The sequence below is a fragment of the Sciurus vulgaris genome (genome assembly GCF_902686455.1).
Source record: "Sciurus vulgaris genome assembly, chromosome: 19".
Taxonomy (NCBI): Eukaryota; Metazoa; Chordata; class Mammalia; order Rodentia; family Sciuridae; genus Sciurus; species Sciurus vulgaris.
The window spans coordinates 7,041,814-7,061,366 of record NC_136480.1 but is presented as its reverse complement, the minus strand read 5'-3'; the positions used below and the strand labels follow the sequence as shown (position 1 = coordinate 7,061,366).

Here is a 19,553-nt window from a genome sequence, read left to right as displayed (position 1 = left end):
AGGATAAGCTGAGAATGAGGAGATTTGGGGCAGGTTCAGATAAAGCCACTAGTGACCAGATCCCTTAACAGACTATTAAGAGAAACTGACTATTTTGGGATTGGCTTAACTTTCAGGGACATCTTTAATCACTTGAAGCTGACATTCTGACCTGGGGTGACCTGACCCTCAGTGCCCCCATAGGATTCATGGACTGCCCCCCAGGGACATTTCTTGTGTCCTTAGGTTATGGGAGGGCCCAGTCCAGGAGACAAGCTCTGCCCTCTGGCCAGCAGTTCCCCTCAGGAAGGAATGTAGGAGCAGCTCATCCTTGGTTACCTTTCTGACTTTTAGAGGAAGGAAGGTGGGCGCTGGCAACTGCCAAGGAGAGTCCGGAAGTGTTCCAAGGTGCTGAAAACGTGCTGTCCCCTTTGCTCTGACTAAACCTTCAGCCTCCTGACCACATTCCTTCCTGCTGCTTCATTCTCCCTGGGGTCCTGGACCGGGGGAGTGGGGCCTGGGGGAGCTGATCAGAATAGTTCTGTGGCGTGTCCGGCAAGGAGCTTGGCCTGGCCCCTTTCCTGGGGCCAGACCCTGGGACCCTTTCCCAATTTCCTGTCTCAGATATGCTGAGCAAGCACAGGCCTTCCTCCTTGATGGGGGCAGCTGGTCTCAAGCCAACGGCTCTCAAGAGTTGAGTCACTCCATGTCTTTCCTTCCTCAGCTGTTCATCCTGCTGGGACCTCAGATAGGAGCCCCCCTCTTCCAGCTTGCCTGCTGAAAGCCACAGGATGGCAAATTAAAGGTGCCTTTAACAAAAACCCACAAATCCTCATCCATGGACTTGGTTTTTCGCCCAGACCAGTAATTTCCTTTACAGCCACCTCAAGAGCTAATATTTGCTCTTTCTGAACTGACTTTTCTGTATCTGCAGGGACCTTGCCCAGCCCAGAAACTCCCACACATGAAACTACTGCATACCAGCTGACAGGAAGCTACGCAACGATACCTTCTCCACTGGTGCACGCGATTCTAACATGCATCTTCATTCCTTTGGGATGATATTTATTATGATTTAAATAATACTCATGATGCTCACTTTCAGTCTTGCTTTGCTTAGCACTGATTTACAAAGCATATTCATGATTTTAGGCTTCTCAACCCTTATGTGAGATGGATTGAACTAGTAACTCTATCTGTGTTTATATGTCAGCAAAGAAAATGCAAATGACTTGCCCAAAGTCTCATGCCTGCTAAGAAGGAGAGCTGGATCTTCTGGGCCCTATTTCAGGGAGTTCTGCACAATACCATGCACCGTGCTCTTCTGGTGCTCTGCCAGAGCACAGGGCGAGGTAAGAATGAGCATTTGTGGCCCTGTGTGAGGAAAACTCTTGCTCTCCCCCTTTAACAACCAAGGGCAGAGCTGACCAACTTGTGGAGTCCCTGAGCTTCCCCAGCTCTGCTCTGCCCTCCTGGCTTCTCTGATTACTAAAGCTCCGTGGAGTTTGCACATCAGGATACTGGCTTCCATGGAGGGCAGCAGCAAGATCTCCTTGCCAATCCCTCACGCCTGTGCCTGCGGGGTCTCTCTGCTAAGGCCCAATAGCCCTGGGGTCTTGCTGGGCTCCAGACTGTGCAGCTAAGAAGGGCTTATCTCTTATCTCAGACATCTGAAGAACTGAAAAATGTATGAAAGAATTAATGGGAGCCTAGAGCCAGAGAGCCTAGTAGAAGTCATCTGTCTGTAACTGCTTGAGCCCTTCACAGTGTCTCTGATCAGAGTTTGTCCAGGTCCTGCTTAAATACCCCTCATGCCAGAAAGCCGACTACTCCCCAGGCAGCCCTTGACTTGATTCAGATTTACACTGGACTAACTTTGATCTTCTGCTCTAAGCCCTAGGTGCTTCCATGGACACCCCATTTAATCCTTACCTTCTGCCCGTTTAGGAAACAGATTCAGAGATTAAGTCATTCGCCCAAAGTCACATGAGAAAAGATGTCATTTCCAGACTTTTCACCCTCTTATCTGATCCACAGTTCCATTTTATTCTGCCAGTGTGCCCCTTAAAAGAGGTGCCCCGAAGTGGTGGCAGAACTTTCATGTGAGGCTTGGTCAGTCAACCAAGCAATGCTGTGACTCCCCCTTTGGGAGACGCTGATCTACCTCCAGCCATATCAGATCTTTGACAGCAGCATCACAGACTCACACCCTCTGAGCTTGTAGTCATTCTGGAAGCCCAGGGTTGTTTGGGTTTTTTTCTTATGTTGCTATAAGACCATTTTCCCCCTTCCTTTATGTGTGTAGCTGGTCACAAGCACTGGACTTCACATTCTTACCTGTTTGAGTCAACCAGCTTCCTGAGAGAAACTCTGCTGCTCAGAATGACCACGAGTTCCTGCTGTGGGCTGGCTACAAGCCAGACTTTGGCAGTGACGCCAGAGTGGCCAGACTTCTGTGGAATTCTGCATCCCAGGAGGCTCTTGGTGACTGGAGACAGATCCCATGGTAGCCAAACCCCACAGGGAATAGGCCCTCAGCCCCTAGCAGACAGCAGGCTTGTGGGCGGAGCCAGAGTGTCTCAGCCTGGCAAGTGACAGTCCTTAGGGATTCTCCTCCCAGTCTCCCATAGCCCCTGAAAAGTCTTCAGTCCACAGCCTCGTTGGAGCAGGAATAGGAGAGGCTCCCTAGGCGCCATCACGGATGGCCAAGGCACATTCCCAGGCTGCAGCCCAAAGGAGTGCCCTGGGAGCTCTTCCCCAAAGCTTTGGGAAGGACACTTTTGGGCTGAGTTCATCCTCAAGAGTCTCACATGTGTATTTCTGTGGCTAAGGAGAACTGGGGCCAGCCTTCGTGGTGTAACCCCCTCTGTGAACTCATCCTGTGAATGACTGGAGTTCTCCCAGTAAACTTCATCTGAGATTTAAAAAAAAATTTTTTTCTGGAATCATAGTTTCTCAGGGTTAGAAGGACCCTTAGTGTTTATTTAATCTATTTCATTCTAAATAGATGTATATTCTTCTCTACAATATCTTTGTCAGGTAATTCTCTAGCTATGCACGAACACATCTACCTCCTAACATAACCTGGCCCATTTTTACAATAGAAAGTTATTCCTGTGAGTGAAAGGTGCCTTTCTGGAGCTGTGGCACACTGGCCCTGGTTCTGCTCTCCTGCTCTATGGTCTTCTGTAACCCTCTCTGAATCTTCTTGGAGGGTAGTGGTAGAAACTCTTCCTGACCAGTGTCTGAGGCAGTTCATTGGCAGTAATCAGTAATACCTGGAGTGATGCCTGGGGGAGGAGACTGGCGAGAACCAGCCTAGCTTGTGGAGACAGGCTGTACGACTTTTGCTATCCTATACGTAAGTGTCCATCTCAGGCAGTGAGAAGCTGTGACACTAATGGCATGGCCTAGACTAGAAAATAAACATCAAGGTCAGGACCAGAAGGAGCAGACACATCTAGGACACAAAAGTCTAGCCTGGCACAGCAGAACACAGCTGTAATCACAGTGGCTCAGGAGGCTAAGGCAGGAGGATTGCAAGTTCAAAGCCAACCTCAACAACTTAGTGAAGTCTTAAGCAACTCAGCAAGATCCTGTCTCCAAATAAAAAATATTTAAAAGGGTTGGGGATGTGACTGAGTGCTTAAGTGTCCCTGGGTTCAATCCGCTGTACGAAAAAGAAGAGAGAAGTTTAGAAAGGATGAGTCCAACCATGCTGAAGCAATTAGGGATGATAATAAAATAGTGTCTACCTCATGGAGCCATTGCAAGGTATAAGGGAGATAGTGCATAAAAATGGCCCCATGTTAGCAGGCACACAGTAAGCACTCACTAAGTGTTAGTTCTGAATTACTTAGAGAAGCTAAGTTGTACAACTAGGGAAGGGGTTTAGGAGGGTAATAGGTAGCCAAGGAGAGGACAGATTGGAGAGGGAAGAGTTAGAAGAACTAAGAGACTTTCTGGTCTAAGAAAGAATTGATACAGGCCTGAGCATCTTGGTAAATGGAAGATAGTGAATCTTAGGTGCCAGGAGGGGATGACTGAGGAACCTTGATGGCTGGTTGGACAGTGTGGTCTCCACCTGGCACACTGGATGTGGGTATTTCAGGATTTGGGGTCAGGCATAGTCTCCTGGACCCCGTGAGAGTGCTTGGAAGAAAGGAAAAGCAGTGCAGTGTTCTTGCTGTGACTTACGAGTGGTAGGGGGTTACAGGTAGGATGGGTACTCTCTGATGTCCTAAGGATATTTCAGATGCCTCTGCCTATTACTATCCCAAATTCTCTTGGTAGAACTGTTCAAGATAATGCTATTGTCAACAAACTGTGATACTGGGAAGGGTAACACTTCTACTTGGTCATGGGTCTGAAAACAGGTCCTAATCAGCTGGAGGTGAGATAGATGGCCAGAATCAAGGCCCAGGGGAAACAGGGAACATGGGGAAATGGTGTTAATGTGGGAGCAGAGCTGGGGGCATGTCACAGGGGAGAGGAGTACTGAAAAGAGGAAGCGGGAGAATGCTGAAGATATACTTAGCTCACTTCGCAGCCCTGCCTCAGAAGCCCGCTCTTCGACATCACTGTCGGCACCCTCGGCGGGCTTGAGGCTTTATAGAGTGTTTCCTTTGTGCTGAAGTCAAGCTCCAAATGCTCATTGCCTTTAATACAATGTTAGATGAACTAAGTCATAGTAGTCTTTGATCCTGTCAGGGCATAATCAGAATCACAGCTAGAAAGAGAGGAAGCATGGGAGCAGAGCCATGTTATTGGGCACAATGTCATTCTGCTATATGAGAGGGGAAAACAACTTGGCCTTGAGCACTTTACAAGCCTTAGTGTTTTATTCCTTCCTTTCGGGTAAGGAGGACTCTGGGAAAAAAAAAAAAATGACTGTCTCCTCCCCTCTGTGGTCCACCCCTGCCCAAAGAGTAGATATGACCCTGATTTAGCCCCAGAACTGATCCCATTCCAGACCAAGTTCTCTCTAGCAGCGAGCCACGTCTGGCTTAGTCACCTGGCCCAGCCACCACTCCCCCTGCCCCTGGAGCCACTGACAGCCCAACCCCGTCTGGAGTTGGGTGCTGAACCTCCCTGCATCTAGACATCAGGCAGGTGCCAGAAAAGAAACCAGGTGGTGTTACAAGACCCAAAGTTTGTAGAAAGAGCAAGTCTAAAGAGAAGCAAAAAGAAAAAGGGGTGGAGGAGTCCCAGGCTTGTGTATCAAGGTGGCTTCCACACTGCCCACACCTTGCCCCAGCGACAACCCAGAGGCCCAGGGTCCTTTTAAGGTGTTCCTGGGACACAAACTCGTGACCCATCCCACTGGATTCTGTTGCAGCCTTGCCAAGGAGCCACAGGGTTTCTCTTTGGAATTTGCTTGGAGTTTTTGTTTTTATCTCTTTTGCATTTTTGTCTTCCAGAGCGGAACACTCAAGGATCCAGACTCGAGCAAGACCCCACCTCAGCGGCCACCCCCGCAAGGTTGTTTACAGTATATTCTCGACTGTAATGGCATTGCAGTAGGGCCAAAACAAGTCCAAGCCTCTTAAAGTGATTGGTAGTTAATTTTTCAAAGCAGAAATATTAAGCCAAAAACAAAACAAAACAAAAAAGAAAGAAAGAAAGAAAGGGAAGTGGGGAGGGGAGAACAGCCCTCCGGTTGGTGCCGATGCTGCGTTCTGTTCTCAGTGCTGACTGGACTGTGTTTTTCCTATGCAGTGTCAGCTCCTCTGTCTGGTTGTTTACCTGTTCCTGTTCGTGCTTGTAATGCTCACTTTTGTTTCTCTGTATAACTTGTGATTCCAGGGCTGTTTGTCAACAGTGTACAAAAGAATCGTGCCTCTCCCAAGTCCAGTGGGACTCTACCTTATGGGCAGTTTGAGAGTGTTTTTTAAAGTATTATATGATGCTGGGTGACAGAGGAGCATGGCGGATGGACAGGGGAGAAACAAAAACCACACAAATACAACCCAGCTCCCCCGTCTCCTCCCCCAGGCTCAGATGAACACCCCTCCCACTTACCTCCATGAGTGTGCTTGGGATCCTCAGTGAACTGTGCTTTCGCTTCCTTTCTGCATGACTAGGGTAAATAGAACTTTAAGAGATTTTCAAGATCTGATATCCATAGCTTCATCCGTTGAATTTGAAGGCATCCACCTTTTCCTCCATTTGCTAAAATTTGGTGCAGTTTGAGTTTATGTGAATAGGCTGGCTGTGCCTGTAGAGCTCTTGTGTTTTTAGTGATGAAATACAATGAACAAGCTACTTCCAGGAATGTGTTCTGTATTTTACATCCCAGTGAACCCTTCGTTTTTATTATGAACTAATTAGCTATGAGAGTAAACAAAAGCAAACAAAAAACAAAAAAAAAAAAAAAATGGGGCCGCCAATGTGCAATATCCAAGTGAACTCGTGAGTGTTTTCTGTGTGTTGATCTGAGACCCCCCCAGAGTTGTTCCTTCCTTGTTGCTGTTTCTGAACCAGCCATATGTGCATTTTTTTGGTACCAGGGCTGCTTTGTGTTCCCCAAAGTTTGACCTATGTTCGGAGATGATTCTTTAGCAATGTTGGATAGAAAATGCAGGGAACTACTAAAAGTCTGGGAAGGATTTGCCCATTTCTGAGGCAGGGTAACTCGAGACCAAACCATAGATACCCTTTGTCACCCCAGTGGGTAGGGTACACTGCCTACGTAACTCTGAGGTTGATTCCAGCTTTAGTTCTCAGCTGCTGCTGTAGCCCACCACAGGCCTGGGAATGCAGAGCTTTCTGGAAAGAACTGTCTCAGATGTAGCTTATATGTGTGTTGGACAGAGGCTCCACAGCTGGAAGAACCCTGGCCAGTCTGTCCTCTTTCCTCCCACAGAGAAGCACCTGGGCAGATGATGCGGTAGTTAATTAAACCAGGACTCGGAGTCAGTGCCTCATCTTGCCATCTCTGGGCAGGGCTGGGAACGGGTACCAAGTGGCCTTCTCTAGCACCATGGCCCTGGGGAGATCGTGCCAGCAGTTAGCCTTTTACAAGAAATGCTCCTGGCTCTATTTTTACATTCCCTCCCACTTCTGTACCGACCAGGCCCCATTCTGGACTGTCAGGTTTGAGGAGTAAGCAGTATTGGTAGTATGGAACCTTAGGGACATGTCAAGGGGCATGTGCCGTGGTTCTCCTTTGGCAAATTCTGAGACCATAGAGAAATGCACAGAGTGTGAATGTTCTTGCTATGATCCCTCCCTTGGATGATGATGGTAGTCAGTCTGTTGTAAATATATACATATCTGCATATGTGCACTTCTTGTGGGTGGGTTGCTTAAGAATCAGGTCCTTAAATACCTCCCAATCTGATGAAATGATGAAAGTAACATTTCCCAGAATGGAGGAATGCATTTATTTTTGTTTGTTTTTTTAAAATTTTTTTTGTCCAAGCAGTGAGCTGATGGTGGTGTTGCTTCTGTGCATGTTATCAGTGTGTACATTCAGGTGCTTTTCATGTGACATTTGTGAGCCACAAATACAAAGTTGCCATTTGAATTCAGTCAGGCTAAGAGGTGGGGTCAGTCATGGCCTCCGAGGCAGGGAGAAACTGATCAGGACTCCCACTGCCAAACGCAAGCAGACTGCATCACCTGACTGTCATGTGCCCTCAGGCAGCATGCTAAGGGACAACTCTGTGGCCTGAGGGACATCTGTGTCACAGTGTAGGATTGCCGTTCAGGTGTTCTGTACACATTTCTTTTCTGATGTTGTCCCCCCACCCACCCACCTTTTTTTTGTACTGATCCAGCTGGGATACCCTCAGCCAATGCTGGAAGTGTGATTGAAGTACCTCTCTCTTTTGTGACTCTCTTGTACAGCTTAATGTGCAATAAAGGAAAAGTTATATCTGTCTTCAGTGTTAAGTTGTAAAGTTTCTGGCTATTCAACTCTCTGTACAGTGGGAAAGCACTCAGGTTTCTTCAACAAGAGGCTGAGCTATCAACCTGAATGACTTTACAAGAAAATGCTAATACAGATGTGAAGCTTGGGGAAAGACAAGAACTGATTAAGGTGGAATAATCTTCTAATCTGTCATCGTCAATAGTTAATTTGATTTGAACTGTGAACTTCTTAAACTTGCAGAATTCCATGTGTTTATGTATGTACCTATTTATGTGTGACTAACCCTGATATTAATTCGTGTTGATGATAAAGGGGAACCCATGACCTGTCACAGACAGGGGAGCCAACTTACAGTCATGAAGGCACACAGTAGCATAGACACAGAGTCCTGCCTCCCCAGAACCCAAGGGTTCTGGTGTTCTTGTGTTTCTGGAAAACTAAGGAACAGTACAACTCCTAGCTCCTGTTGAATTCCTGTAAGCTCACTCCTTCCAGCCAGCCCATGGATGTGGACTCTGGAAACTGGATCTTCCAGGCCAGTGAAGCATCATTCCACTAGTCAGCATGTTCTTGTGGGGTCATCTTTTGACTTCTGAGTATAGAGACCCTTCCCACTCTTCAGCCAAATCTGAGCAAACTGGTGTCTACCCTTATAGCCCATCAACCCCCAGAAGAAAATGGGCTTTTTTTCTTTCAAGGCTACCAGATTGTTGTGTGTTTCATGCTGGGAGAAAGATATACTGGTTCTTTGTAGAGGGGCTCTTTGATACCGACAGCATCTCCAAGGGAGAATGGGGTTCAACTTTCTCCACACACTTGAAAGCCCCTGAGGATGACCCTGAGAGGCAAGAGTGTCTGAGAAGACAGGATTGATCCTAGTCGTGGGAGTTAGGGGTACAGTGCTTAAGCCCGGGGTGGGGCAGGGACAGCAGTCAGACCCTCAGGCTTGGAGCAGGACAAAGGGCAGCTCCGGGAAGCAGTGCCAGTCCCTGATCATCCACGATGATGGTAAAGCCCAATTCTTTTTGAAGAACTTTCTCATCTGTTATCATCTTCAAAACACTATCGTCTTAAAAGATAAGGCTAGGACTTAATTTTTAACGGTTTCACGGTTGGAAAAACCAAGACCCAGAGAAGCTTGGCGATTTGCTCAGGGAGTCACTGATAAACTCTCTCTTGTGTTTTCTGAATCCCAGTTTCGTGCTCCCCGACTTCACCTCGCCCTCTCCTGCTTCTGATGTGGAGAATTTGGGAGTTCTGAGAAGCCTCTGGGGAATGGGATGGGGTCCGCCTGGTGTGGGAATCTTCTGTAAAGAGAGCTCACCTCTGTCCAGGGCCCAGTCACCCCCTGCTTTCTTGCCTGTCCTCCTGACTTCTGCCATGCCTCAGGGATGATGTACGAGGGCAGGGACTCCCTTTGGAGCCCTTCAGAGACTTGGGTGGCTTCTCGTAATAGAACTTATCCCTTTGATAATTAACCACACCCTTTGAGACATAGATTCTACAAAGGAACCCCTTTGATATGGTTAAATTATGAAGTTTTTCTTGTACTGAACCTAGGGGGCCCTGGGCAACCCCAAGGAACGCAGCCCCCAGGCAGAGTGCTGCCACCACGCCGGCTCCCCCCTGGAACATCACTGCCACCTTCCTCTTCTTCCTCCTCCTCTTCCTCCTCCTCGGCTCCTCAGCGGCCGGGCGGCCCCACCGCCACCCACGGAGATGCACCCTCCAGCAGCAACTCCCTGGCAGAGGCCCAGCCACCCCCGGCCGCTCCACCACAGAAGCCCCAGCCTCACCCACAGCTCAAGTAAGAGACAACTCAGCAGCTCCTCCCCTCCCCTTCTTCTGCCCTCTTCATGGGCCTCAGGCTCCAGAGCTGCTAGAAAGCTCCTTCAAGCAGGGCTTCTCCTACGCATAGTTCACGATGGTTGTTTTGGTGGTGTTTTGTGTGTATTTCAGTGTTGGGTTTTTTGTTTTGTTTTGTTTTTTTTAATTTTGCCTTGTTTTTGGTGAGGGGGATGTTTGGGGTTGACTAGGAAGGGGAGGGAAGAGGGAAATGAAAGTCTAAGGTCTAGCTAGAGCTCACACCCACCGCTCTCTTCCCGGGGAGTGGCACTCCTCCGGCAGAGTCAGAGTCCCCTCCACTCCTCGTACTAGCCTAGGGTTTTGGTCGTCTTTTTTTTTTTAACCCATCTCTCACTCTCTTTTCTATTCCTTTTCTCTGTGTGCATCTCTCTCCTTCTAAAAAAAATTTTTTTTTTTTTTGTTTTACACTCTTTCTTGCCTCTGAGTCATAGTTCAGGGCTGCCCAGAAGGAAAAGGAAAAAGTAGTTGACTCCATTTCAACTCCACCTTCAACTCTGTCCAGCTGTCAACCTGGAAGACCCCCCTTCAGCGTCCTAAGAGGATAGAAGTGACCCAACCAAGCTGCTCAGATGCAATAAATGTATCTCTAGGGAGGGAGAAAAGGGGGCTTCAGATCTTCAGGGTTCACACGAGCCATTTGAGATCATCTAGGTCATCGCGCACATGAGAAAACCTTGCTCAGAGATATTTGATGGATTTTCTTTTCAGCACCGTTAGTGCAGAGCCAGGGTGGGACTCAAGTGTCCAGATGGTCAGTTCTCTAGGCCTTCCAATCCCAGGTGATGGCAAGGGCATCGCCCACTCCTTCCCCAGCACCAGCCAGTGGCACCTCCCATATTTTGCCTGCCCCGTAGTACTTTGCCGTATTGAGTTTCGAATCTCTCCTACCTTCCCATTAGCCAGCCCTGCCCCACCCTGAGGGCAGTTTTTTGGGCCATCACTGCCTCTGGGCTGAAGCTGTCAAACAGAGCCAGCCTCTGATGACAAGCTGGAGGCCTGTTCCTGGTGCCCTCTGCCTATTGCGTGTAGAGGAGCTCCCTCCCTCACAGAGGCCAGCATGCTGGGGCTCGTCCCCAGCTCCAATGAAAGACAGGCCATCTGTTCATAGCCACTGCAGGAGGAGAGCCTGCTACAGGTCCTACAGAAGCAGCTTTCCTGGGCGGCATCCAGCATCGAGGAGAGGGCTGCAGGAGGAGCATTCTGGAGTCAGAAATCAGCAGGAAAGGGACTTGGTGGGAGTCAAGAAGGAGACCAGCCCGGCCACGGGAGAAGCCAGACCTGATGCGCCCTTCAAGACTGTGGGCTGGATCTCCCCATGGCCTCTTTGCCTTCACAGTTTTTCCCTTTGGATCATTCACTGGTCTCCAAGGGAAAACCGGTCCCCTAAAATGTAGTGGTTCAGGTTTTTTTCATTAGCAAACTGCCTAATAATCATGTCCTGATACATATCTCTTTTGCTGCTCCATGCCCTGAACACCCCCCAGGTCTCATATCAGGGCTGAGAATTGCAGGGTGACCACGCCCACTTTAAGAACAGGAAAATGGAGTCATTAGAGGTTTTGGCCAAGACAAAAGGTTCCTTTAGATTCAGAGGATAGAGAGGAAAGAACCAAGAGGGCCTAGGGATCATTTGACCAGACACCTTCCTGTCACAAGTAGAAAACCAGGGTCGCGTGGTTTGCCCAAGGTCAGGCACAAGTGGCAGAACCAAAACTTGGACCCGGGATCTTCTAATGCTCAATCCACCACTTGGCAGCTGCTGGGACAAGAAGGCGAGAGCCCACAGGCCCTGGCCTCTGCCTTTTTGCAGAGGAGAAGGGTGTGATATTCCTGTATTAGTGCTTTCCAAGTTGGGGGCCTCTGAACTTTAGCCCTCAGCCATTTTAGCATTAAATAAAAGCAACACAGGTGGGGATGCAGCTCAGTGGCAGAGCGCCTGCCTAGGATGCATGAGGCCCGCACTGCAAAAAACTAACATTTAAAAAAATAAAAGCCTTTGAGTCACCCCTTCTTCTTTTCCATCTCACTTTTCCCCCCTTCCCTCTCATTCCCTTTCTGCCCCTGTCCTTTCCTATTTTAGCAGCACCAAAGGTGAGGAAGTAGCATAAGCACATCCAGGTTCCCTAGTAGCCACTTCTAGCTTTCCCCTCTGTCACCCTGGTCTCCCTGGGGTGGGAGTGGGGGTTCCGGTTGTGTATCCTCATGTCGTCGTCCTTCTCTGCCTCACTGGAACACCACCCTCTCACATTCTCTCTGGTTTTTATCTTCAAGCAAGTCGCAGTCCCTGACAAATGCCTTCAGCTTCTCTGAGTCCTCCTTCTTCCGGTCTTCAACCAATGAGGACGAAGCCCAAGCGGAGACCATCCGGAGCTTGAGGAAGTCCTTTGCCAGCCTCTTTTCAGATTAGCTCTTCAGACACATGGGGGCACCTGACCCAACCAGGAAAGGCACCTAGACATTCACCAACAACAGTCAGCCACGGTTGGTGGCCAAGTCCCATGACGTTGACGTGTGTGGCCCCCTTCCTCTGCTCCATTGTGCTCAGTGATGTTGTGCAGCCCAGAAAGGACCATGTGACAGACTCAGGGCAGGTGCCTACCCAGAAGGGGGCACCTGACATCAGAGAGGAAAGAGCTGCTCCCCTGTAGTCATGAGAGCTTCCTTCTAAAGTCATCGTTGCTGTGAGTTTAGTGGCCTTATTGTGACAGCGCCATCGTGTCTTCTTTCCGTGAAGCCAGATTTACTCTAGTTGAGGACTCCTGACAGCTTAACCCAGCTCATAGGCAGTGTGAAGCATGACCCCCCGTAGCCAGTGCCACCTGCGTGGAAAGTGTCAGCTTACCTAGACATACTGTTGTCTCTGTGTTTTCGGAACCTTCCCAAAAACCTGATTCCTTGTCACACCTGTTTAAAGCACATTCGCCCAACCCTGCAATCCCAGGCTGCTGTGGTGGCAAAGCACCTAGAGTCTGTGACATTCCAGAAAGCTAGCTCTGCAATGTCCTCTCTGGAAAGCAGTTCTTCTGTATGAGTGCAGTGACCTTGAACTCCAAAGCTGTGTCGTAGAGGAGAATGCATGCCACCCTTAACAGCAGTATGCCCAGTTTTGTGTTCCTCACCTAATAAATGTCAGACCTTTGGTGTAATAAAAGAAACAACATTAACCAGCATTTGATTCAGCCATGAGGTCTCCCCTGGGCCACCCTTCAGTCTGAGAGAGCATCTGAGAGGCACGCGTGTATGTTTGTGAGTGTAGGAAATGAAAGCCTAGGAGGGTGAGCTGCTTGTGTCACGTGTGTGTGTGAGCGTGATGATAGGTACACATGTGTGTCTGCAAGACTCTGTCCATCCTCAACAGGCCGCTTACACTGGGCCTCCAACAGGCCCAGCAAATCAGCCTCCTCCAGGACAGCTGGCCTGCCTTCAGCAACTCAGCATTTCTTTGTTACCTGTTTTACTGAATTTGTAACCTTTTCCATCAGCATAGCACCCTTGCTTCCGTATCAGGCAAGTTAGACCCACTCTTCTGGTCTGTCAAGCTCCTCAGCTAAAGCCCACGTGGTGGTGCCAGCGTGAATGGACCAAGCTGCTCTGATGGGCAGGTCCCTCACAGGCAGCCCAGAGAGGCCTGCCATGGAGGTGGGCTCCAGGGGATTGTGCTCTGGCTTCTTCATGACTCCTTGATGCTCAAGTGCGTTCCCAACAACCACAAATGTTCTGAAGATCAATACCACATCAGCACTGATAAAAACAAACCAACCTGTTAACATCATATCTAAATAATCTCCTGCCCACGACACCCATCTAAGTGAACAAGAGAACACTTGGCCACTATCAAGCTAACCCTCCTCACAAGCTGTAGACACAAGTCAGAGGTGAATTTCCTTAGTCACACTCATCCCAGGTTTTCCAGGTTCAAGGACTGAGATGTATAAAACGGGAAGTGGAGCCTCCCACGGAGTGGCACTTGAGCTGCGGTAGCCCTTGCACAGTATGTGTAACTACCAATCAAAAGATGGAGGCATAGCTAGGCTCAAGGTAATACATCTGCAGGGTTACTTCTAGTTTCAACTGTAAGGGCAGGAACGCTTCCTTCTGCCCTCTTACGTTCTGTGGCTGACTGGGCCTGAGAATGAAACTGGATGGGACAAAAACAAATGCTTTTTTTCCCTTTTTTGTAGCTCTGGGGAGAGAACCCAGGGCCTCACGCATGCTAAGCCAGCGCTCTACCTCTGAGTTACATCCCTACCCCAGCATGTGCATTTTATTTTCCACACACCCAGGAATCTTCGTAAGAAAAGTGAAGGCCCGAAGAAGCTGTTAGGCCCAAAACGTATACTCCAGATTAAACAAAGAATGATAAATTGTGAGGATATGACAAGACAAAGGAGTCTGAGCAAAGCCAATAAATTATGGGAAAGTAACTGGAGGAAACTAAAGGAAGAGAAGTCACAAATCTTAGTAAGGTTCTGTTTGTATAGGTCCATCCTTGCATCAATTCCCTGTCTCTGATACTAAGAATGTTCTCTTCCATCTTGTACTTGCGGTGAGACGCCTTCCATGTGAAAGTTTTAGATAATGCTTTCAAGCACCAAAGGGGTCAGCGAGTCCTCCCTATACCTGTCATTGCTTCACTGTTGAGCTCAAAATAAACAGTATGTTCTCAAAGGGCATATTTTGAGGTGGCCTGCTGTTAACCCCTTCACAACCAAGAATCCTCTACCTATTGTTGCTTCTATCTCCCTGATTACAAATATTTTAATAGAATGCATTCACTTACTCAAGCATTTATTGAGCACTTACTATGAGCATGAACATTGAGATAGATTCAAAGAAATATCTACTAACACTTCCATAGAACCTGTTAAGTTCCAGGCACTATCCTAACATACAATGGCTTAATTATTTCTTACAACCAGTCCATAGGATAAGTACTATTATTATTTAACATATGAGGAAATGCAGGTACATCAAAGTTCAATAACTTGCTTGAGGTCACCCAACTGGTCAGATGATGAAGCTGGAGTTTAAACCCAAGCAATCTAGGAGCAAAACTCATGGGCTTAGTAACTTCTCCATATTAGCTTTGTCTAATCTAGCAGAGGCAATAAAATATAATTTTATTAAATTTTGCCTAATATGATCACAAAATGAGCTGCATACACCAAAGTTCTTCACACGCATGTCTGCTGCCTCCTTCCTTCACCTTTCCTCTATCCACTGAACCAGGGAAAGGAGGGGTGGGAGAAGATTAAAGAACTTGCTACCAACGTTGACCCCTTGTCCTACAACCATGAGTAACATACACTATATATCTTATTCGGATCAAATATAATTCTGGTTCTTGAAAAATTACTCATTCTTCCACATGTGATGTCAGACCAAAAAAACCACAAGTAGCTTATTTAGAAAATGAGTCAGACTGGAGGAACTGCTGGGGTGACAAAAAGGGGAGGCATTTACCATAGGTCATGCAGCACCCTAGTCCAAAGGACACATGGATTGTACCCAACCCTTAGTACTGGGGTGGGACCAGGGGTGGGGGAGTTCCATTCAGAAACAGGCCTCTTGGTACTTAATAAAATTGGCCCCAGAGGCAGGGAAATGGGCTCCTCACAACAGCCATTCAAATGTGTGATGAATAGTAGGATAAAAAAAAAATATGACCTAAAGGATGTGATTTGGGAAAGACTGGTCACAGTTCTCCAGATGTTTAAGATTTTGGCCTATAGGACAGATGTGGAAACTGCGCAAATCGCCTCTGCAGTTTGTGGGTGTATTCAACCTTCATCTTGACCCCAGATTAATAAATATAGAAAGCCTCATCCACGTCCTCATGGACCTCAGTCATCTCCTTGGGTCAAGATGAATTCATTCTGTTCATTATGTATTTATTCACAACTGTCTTTATAAACTTTTGTTGTTGTTTCTTGGGATTGAACCCAGGGGTGCCTTACCACTGAGCTGCATCCTTAAACCCCCACCTCCCATTTCTGAGAAAAAGTCTCACTGTGTTGCTGAAAGTCTTGCTGAGTTGCTGAGGCTGGCTTTCAACTTCTGATCCTCCTGACTCAGCCTCCCAAGTCACTGGGATTACAGGCTTGTGCCCCCCACCTGATTGTTCACAAGTCTTTATTGTGTACTTCCTAAGCTCTCTGTTTCACTGGAGGAAATATAAAAAATGAGTTAAACAAAGCTTCTACCCTCACAAAGCTTACCACCCAGCAAGGAAGATAAGAAAATAATGTAATGCCATAAAACAAATGCAGTCAAGATATTACTTTGGAAATAAATGAAATTTGACAGTTAATGGTGAGGATATGAGAAAGGGAACTTACACATGACCAGTAGGAACACGCGTGGGTACTCCCACTACAGGGAACAATTTGGCAACATCACATGCACAAACCCTATGACTGAGCAATTCCATCTCTGGACACAACACTGGAGAATCTCTTCATGTACAGGAGGAGGCAAGTAAAAGAATATTGGTCATGACACTGAAAAAATGGAAACAACTAACCATCTCAATTGGACATCACTCTCCCCTGTTCATATGTGAATATACAACCAGTGAAACTCCACATCAGGTACAACCACAAGAATGGAATCCTAATTAGAATAGTTATACTACATGTATGTACGCTATGTCAAAACACACTCTACTGTCATGTATATCTAAAAACAAAATCTTTTAGCTGGGTGCAGTGGCCAACACCTGTAATCCCAGCGGCTCAGGAGGCTGAGGCAGGAGGATCGTGAGTTCAAAGCCAGCCTCAGCAACAGCAAGGTGCTAAGCAACTCAGTGAGACCCTGTCTCTAAATAAGAAACAAAAAAATAGGGCTGGGGATGTGGTTGAATGCCCCTGAGTTCAATCTCCGGTACGCAGCCCACCTCCTGATTTTTTTTTAAACACCAAACATCTCATGGGGAACTAAAATATGGTGGTTTGCTCATAAATAAGAATACTATTAGTCCCAGCTACTTGGGGGGCTGAGGCAGGAGGATTGCCTGAGCCCAGGAGTTCAAGATCAGCCTGAGTAACATAGCGACACCCCAACTTAAAAAAAAAAAAAACATAAATAGGAATACTATGTACTATGTAGGAGTTGAAAAAAATGTGAGGAATTCAGATGAGCTCAGATAATGTATGGAAGGAGAATAAGATGGCTAAGCAAGTGTAAAATGGACGCCAAGTGGTATGCCACCATGGAGCATGCTTCTAGCTTGGGGTCAGAAGAGACTGCACTCCAGAGATGAGCAGTGCCCAGCTCACAGGATGGGAAGGCAAGGTAGCAGAGAAAATGGGGCAAAGAATACAGTCACTGAACTTCGAGGCTGGAAGTAGCAACTAATTCTGTCCCCTTATTTTACAGATGAGAAAATGGAAGCCAGGGGACTTGAGGAGTTTGCCAAGGTCACAAAGGGGGTTAGTACTAGAAGCAAATGTGTCTTCGTCCTGGATGTCTGAGGGGTCATTCGGGACATGATCCTTCCTGAGAGTAATGAAATGGGTTTCATTTCTGGGGCCCCCCAGGGAGGGAGAGGTTTATGGGAACATTTCACAGAAGCCAAGAGGAAATGGGAAGAGACAGTACTGGGCAGTGGGAAGAGCCTGGGTTTTGGAAGGAAATCTGCATTTAAATCTTGACTGTGCTAATTATGAGCTAATTGGCTCCGCCCAATAAGTTATTTAGCTTTTCTGTGTGTCAATGTTCTCATCTGTAAAATGATAACAATACTACTTTGCAGAGCAGTTTAAGAAGTAAATGAGCCATTTGGGCATGGTGGCACATACCTTTAATCTCAGCGACTCGGAGGCTGAGGCAGGAGGGTCACAAGTTCGAGTCCAGCCTGTGCAACTTAGTTCACTCTGTCTCAAAAAAAAAAAAAAAAATGTTTAAAGGGGTGGCAGGGAGCTGAAGATGTAACTCTGTGGTAGAGCATCCCTGGGTTCAGTCCCCAGCACCATAACATTTAAAGAAATTTCTTAAAATAATTAAATGAGCTAATAACATGCTAACAGTTGTTGGCAGGTTGGCAGGTGAGATAATCACAAGAATTCCTGTCTCAGAAAACACACATGTAGGCTCCAAACTCCCCTTTCCCAGGACTCCTCCCAGAAGAGCAAACAAATGCCAATCATGCCTTTCTCCAGCTCCTGTAAGCAGGTGGGCCTCTAGGGCAATTCCACCACATCTGGTACTTTCCCTGGGGCCATGGCCTTTAAGTTGAATTGGCTAAATTGAATTGAGGGTGGACACCTGGACAGGCAGATGCTGCTGCCAGGAATCCCACTAGCAACATCCCCTCCATAAAAACCCATGACAGCTATAGAAAAGACAACACAAAACCCCTGTGTCAATCATGGACACACTCAGACCATACCATATTTCTGCAGTGATGTGGTTTTCTTCAAAGCAATTCCTTTGAGAGGCTAAACATTTATTCCAATAAAGCGGCTGCTTATAGACATGAAATGATTGCCCATAAGTCTGTGATACATTAATTGGATTTCTGTAACTCTTGGAAAATCAGTTTTTTACCTGAGAAGCCAGAGATTCCTACACAACCATTCTGTGTTTTCTGTGTATTGTGTGTTTCAGCCAGGTCTTTCACACACACACACACACACACACACACACAGATTAAGAATCATTTCTTTAGGGAGTCTATTTCGATTTTAAAACACTTAGAAGCCTTTTGGCATCAAATCTAATGATTAAACTGGATAATATGTAAGATTCAAAACACAATGACCATCAATTAACAAGATAATGTTCCATGGCTTGTAAACTGGTCCCAAAGCAAATGAAGTCCAAAAAAAGGAGTCTCAGATGTGTTTTGAATAGTTTCCCTTTGAAATACACATCTAGTCCCATCTAGGTTATTGATTTCAAAAGAGAAAAAGATGCATTCCAAATTCTGTTAAAAAATAAGCAGTCGTAATTCTGATTGACAGATTACAGACTGTGTTCAGAATATTATTTTTCCCCTGAAAAAAATCACCACCTACATTCCTTATATTTGTATCTATTTAGCTGTTTACCCAGCACCTTGCAGTCAAGAGGTAGTTTACAACACACTGGCTGATCTGTCATTTGTTTCTTAATAGTAGTTCCATGAGGCTGTTCCTCACTGTAGTTGGCCTCTGTATCTGAGCTTTGGACTCACCCTTGAATGGTACTTTTCCTTTAACAAGTCTCCTTGGACTTGAAACCTTTCGCTGGTAAACATATGGAAAAATAATGCAACTAGTCATTCCCTCTGATTTACCCTCCTCTGATTCAACACCTTATCAGTTCAAGAAATCATTTTCTGCCTCACTTAGAAGTTAATATAGTCACACACAGGTACACACACACACACACACACACACACACACACACATGCTTGTCTACTGGTCTGTGTTTTTAGGACTCTTTTTCTTCTGTGATTTTACAGGACCTATTGCCCAGCCTGCCACCTTTATCAAGGAGATAACCTAAGGGAGAGGGGCGGAGAGAACACCTGTTACAGGGGCCTCACCCCACGTGTAAATGAATGCTCCCCGGGGAACCCCACCCCTCTGGTCATTCTCAGCCACTTCCATATCCACATCCATCTCTTCTGATAAGAATTCCCACCAATCAGCTAACTCCTCCAGGCAGCTCGCAGCAAGAGCTACAGCTACCCCCGTAGATCAGGTTAAGTTCCATGAGCACCTGACAAAGCCTAGTTTTTCCAGATCTAGTTCCTAGGGGAGGGAGATTGGATGACTGATGGGACTTTGGCTTGCAAGTTGGGGCTTCTGGGATCCTCCCTGGAGCTCCTTGGTAAGGATAGAAAATT

At 46.9% G+C, this 19,553-nt stretch overlaps 1 protein-coding gene across 1 annotated transcript in view; it reads left to right on the top strand.

The window, feature by feature from the left end:
- SYN2 (synapsin II) overlaps nucleotides 1-12,884 on the top strand; it is a 143,852-nt gene extending 130,968 nt beyond the window's left edge. The window contains exons 11-13 of the mRNA XM_079122571.1: nucleotides 5,400-5,460; nucleotides 9,416-9,662; nucleotides 11,993-12,884. Coding sequence (XP_078978697.1) covers nucleotides 5,400-5,460; nucleotides 9,416-9,662; nucleotides 11,993-12,128 — 444 coding nt within the window. The 3' untranslated portion in view covers nucleotides 12,129-12,884. The remainder of the gene's footprint in view (nucleotides 1-5,399; nucleotides 5,461-9,415; nucleotides 9,663-11,992) is intronic.
- The last annotated feature ends 6,669 nt before the right edge of the window (nucleotides 12,885-19,553 follow it).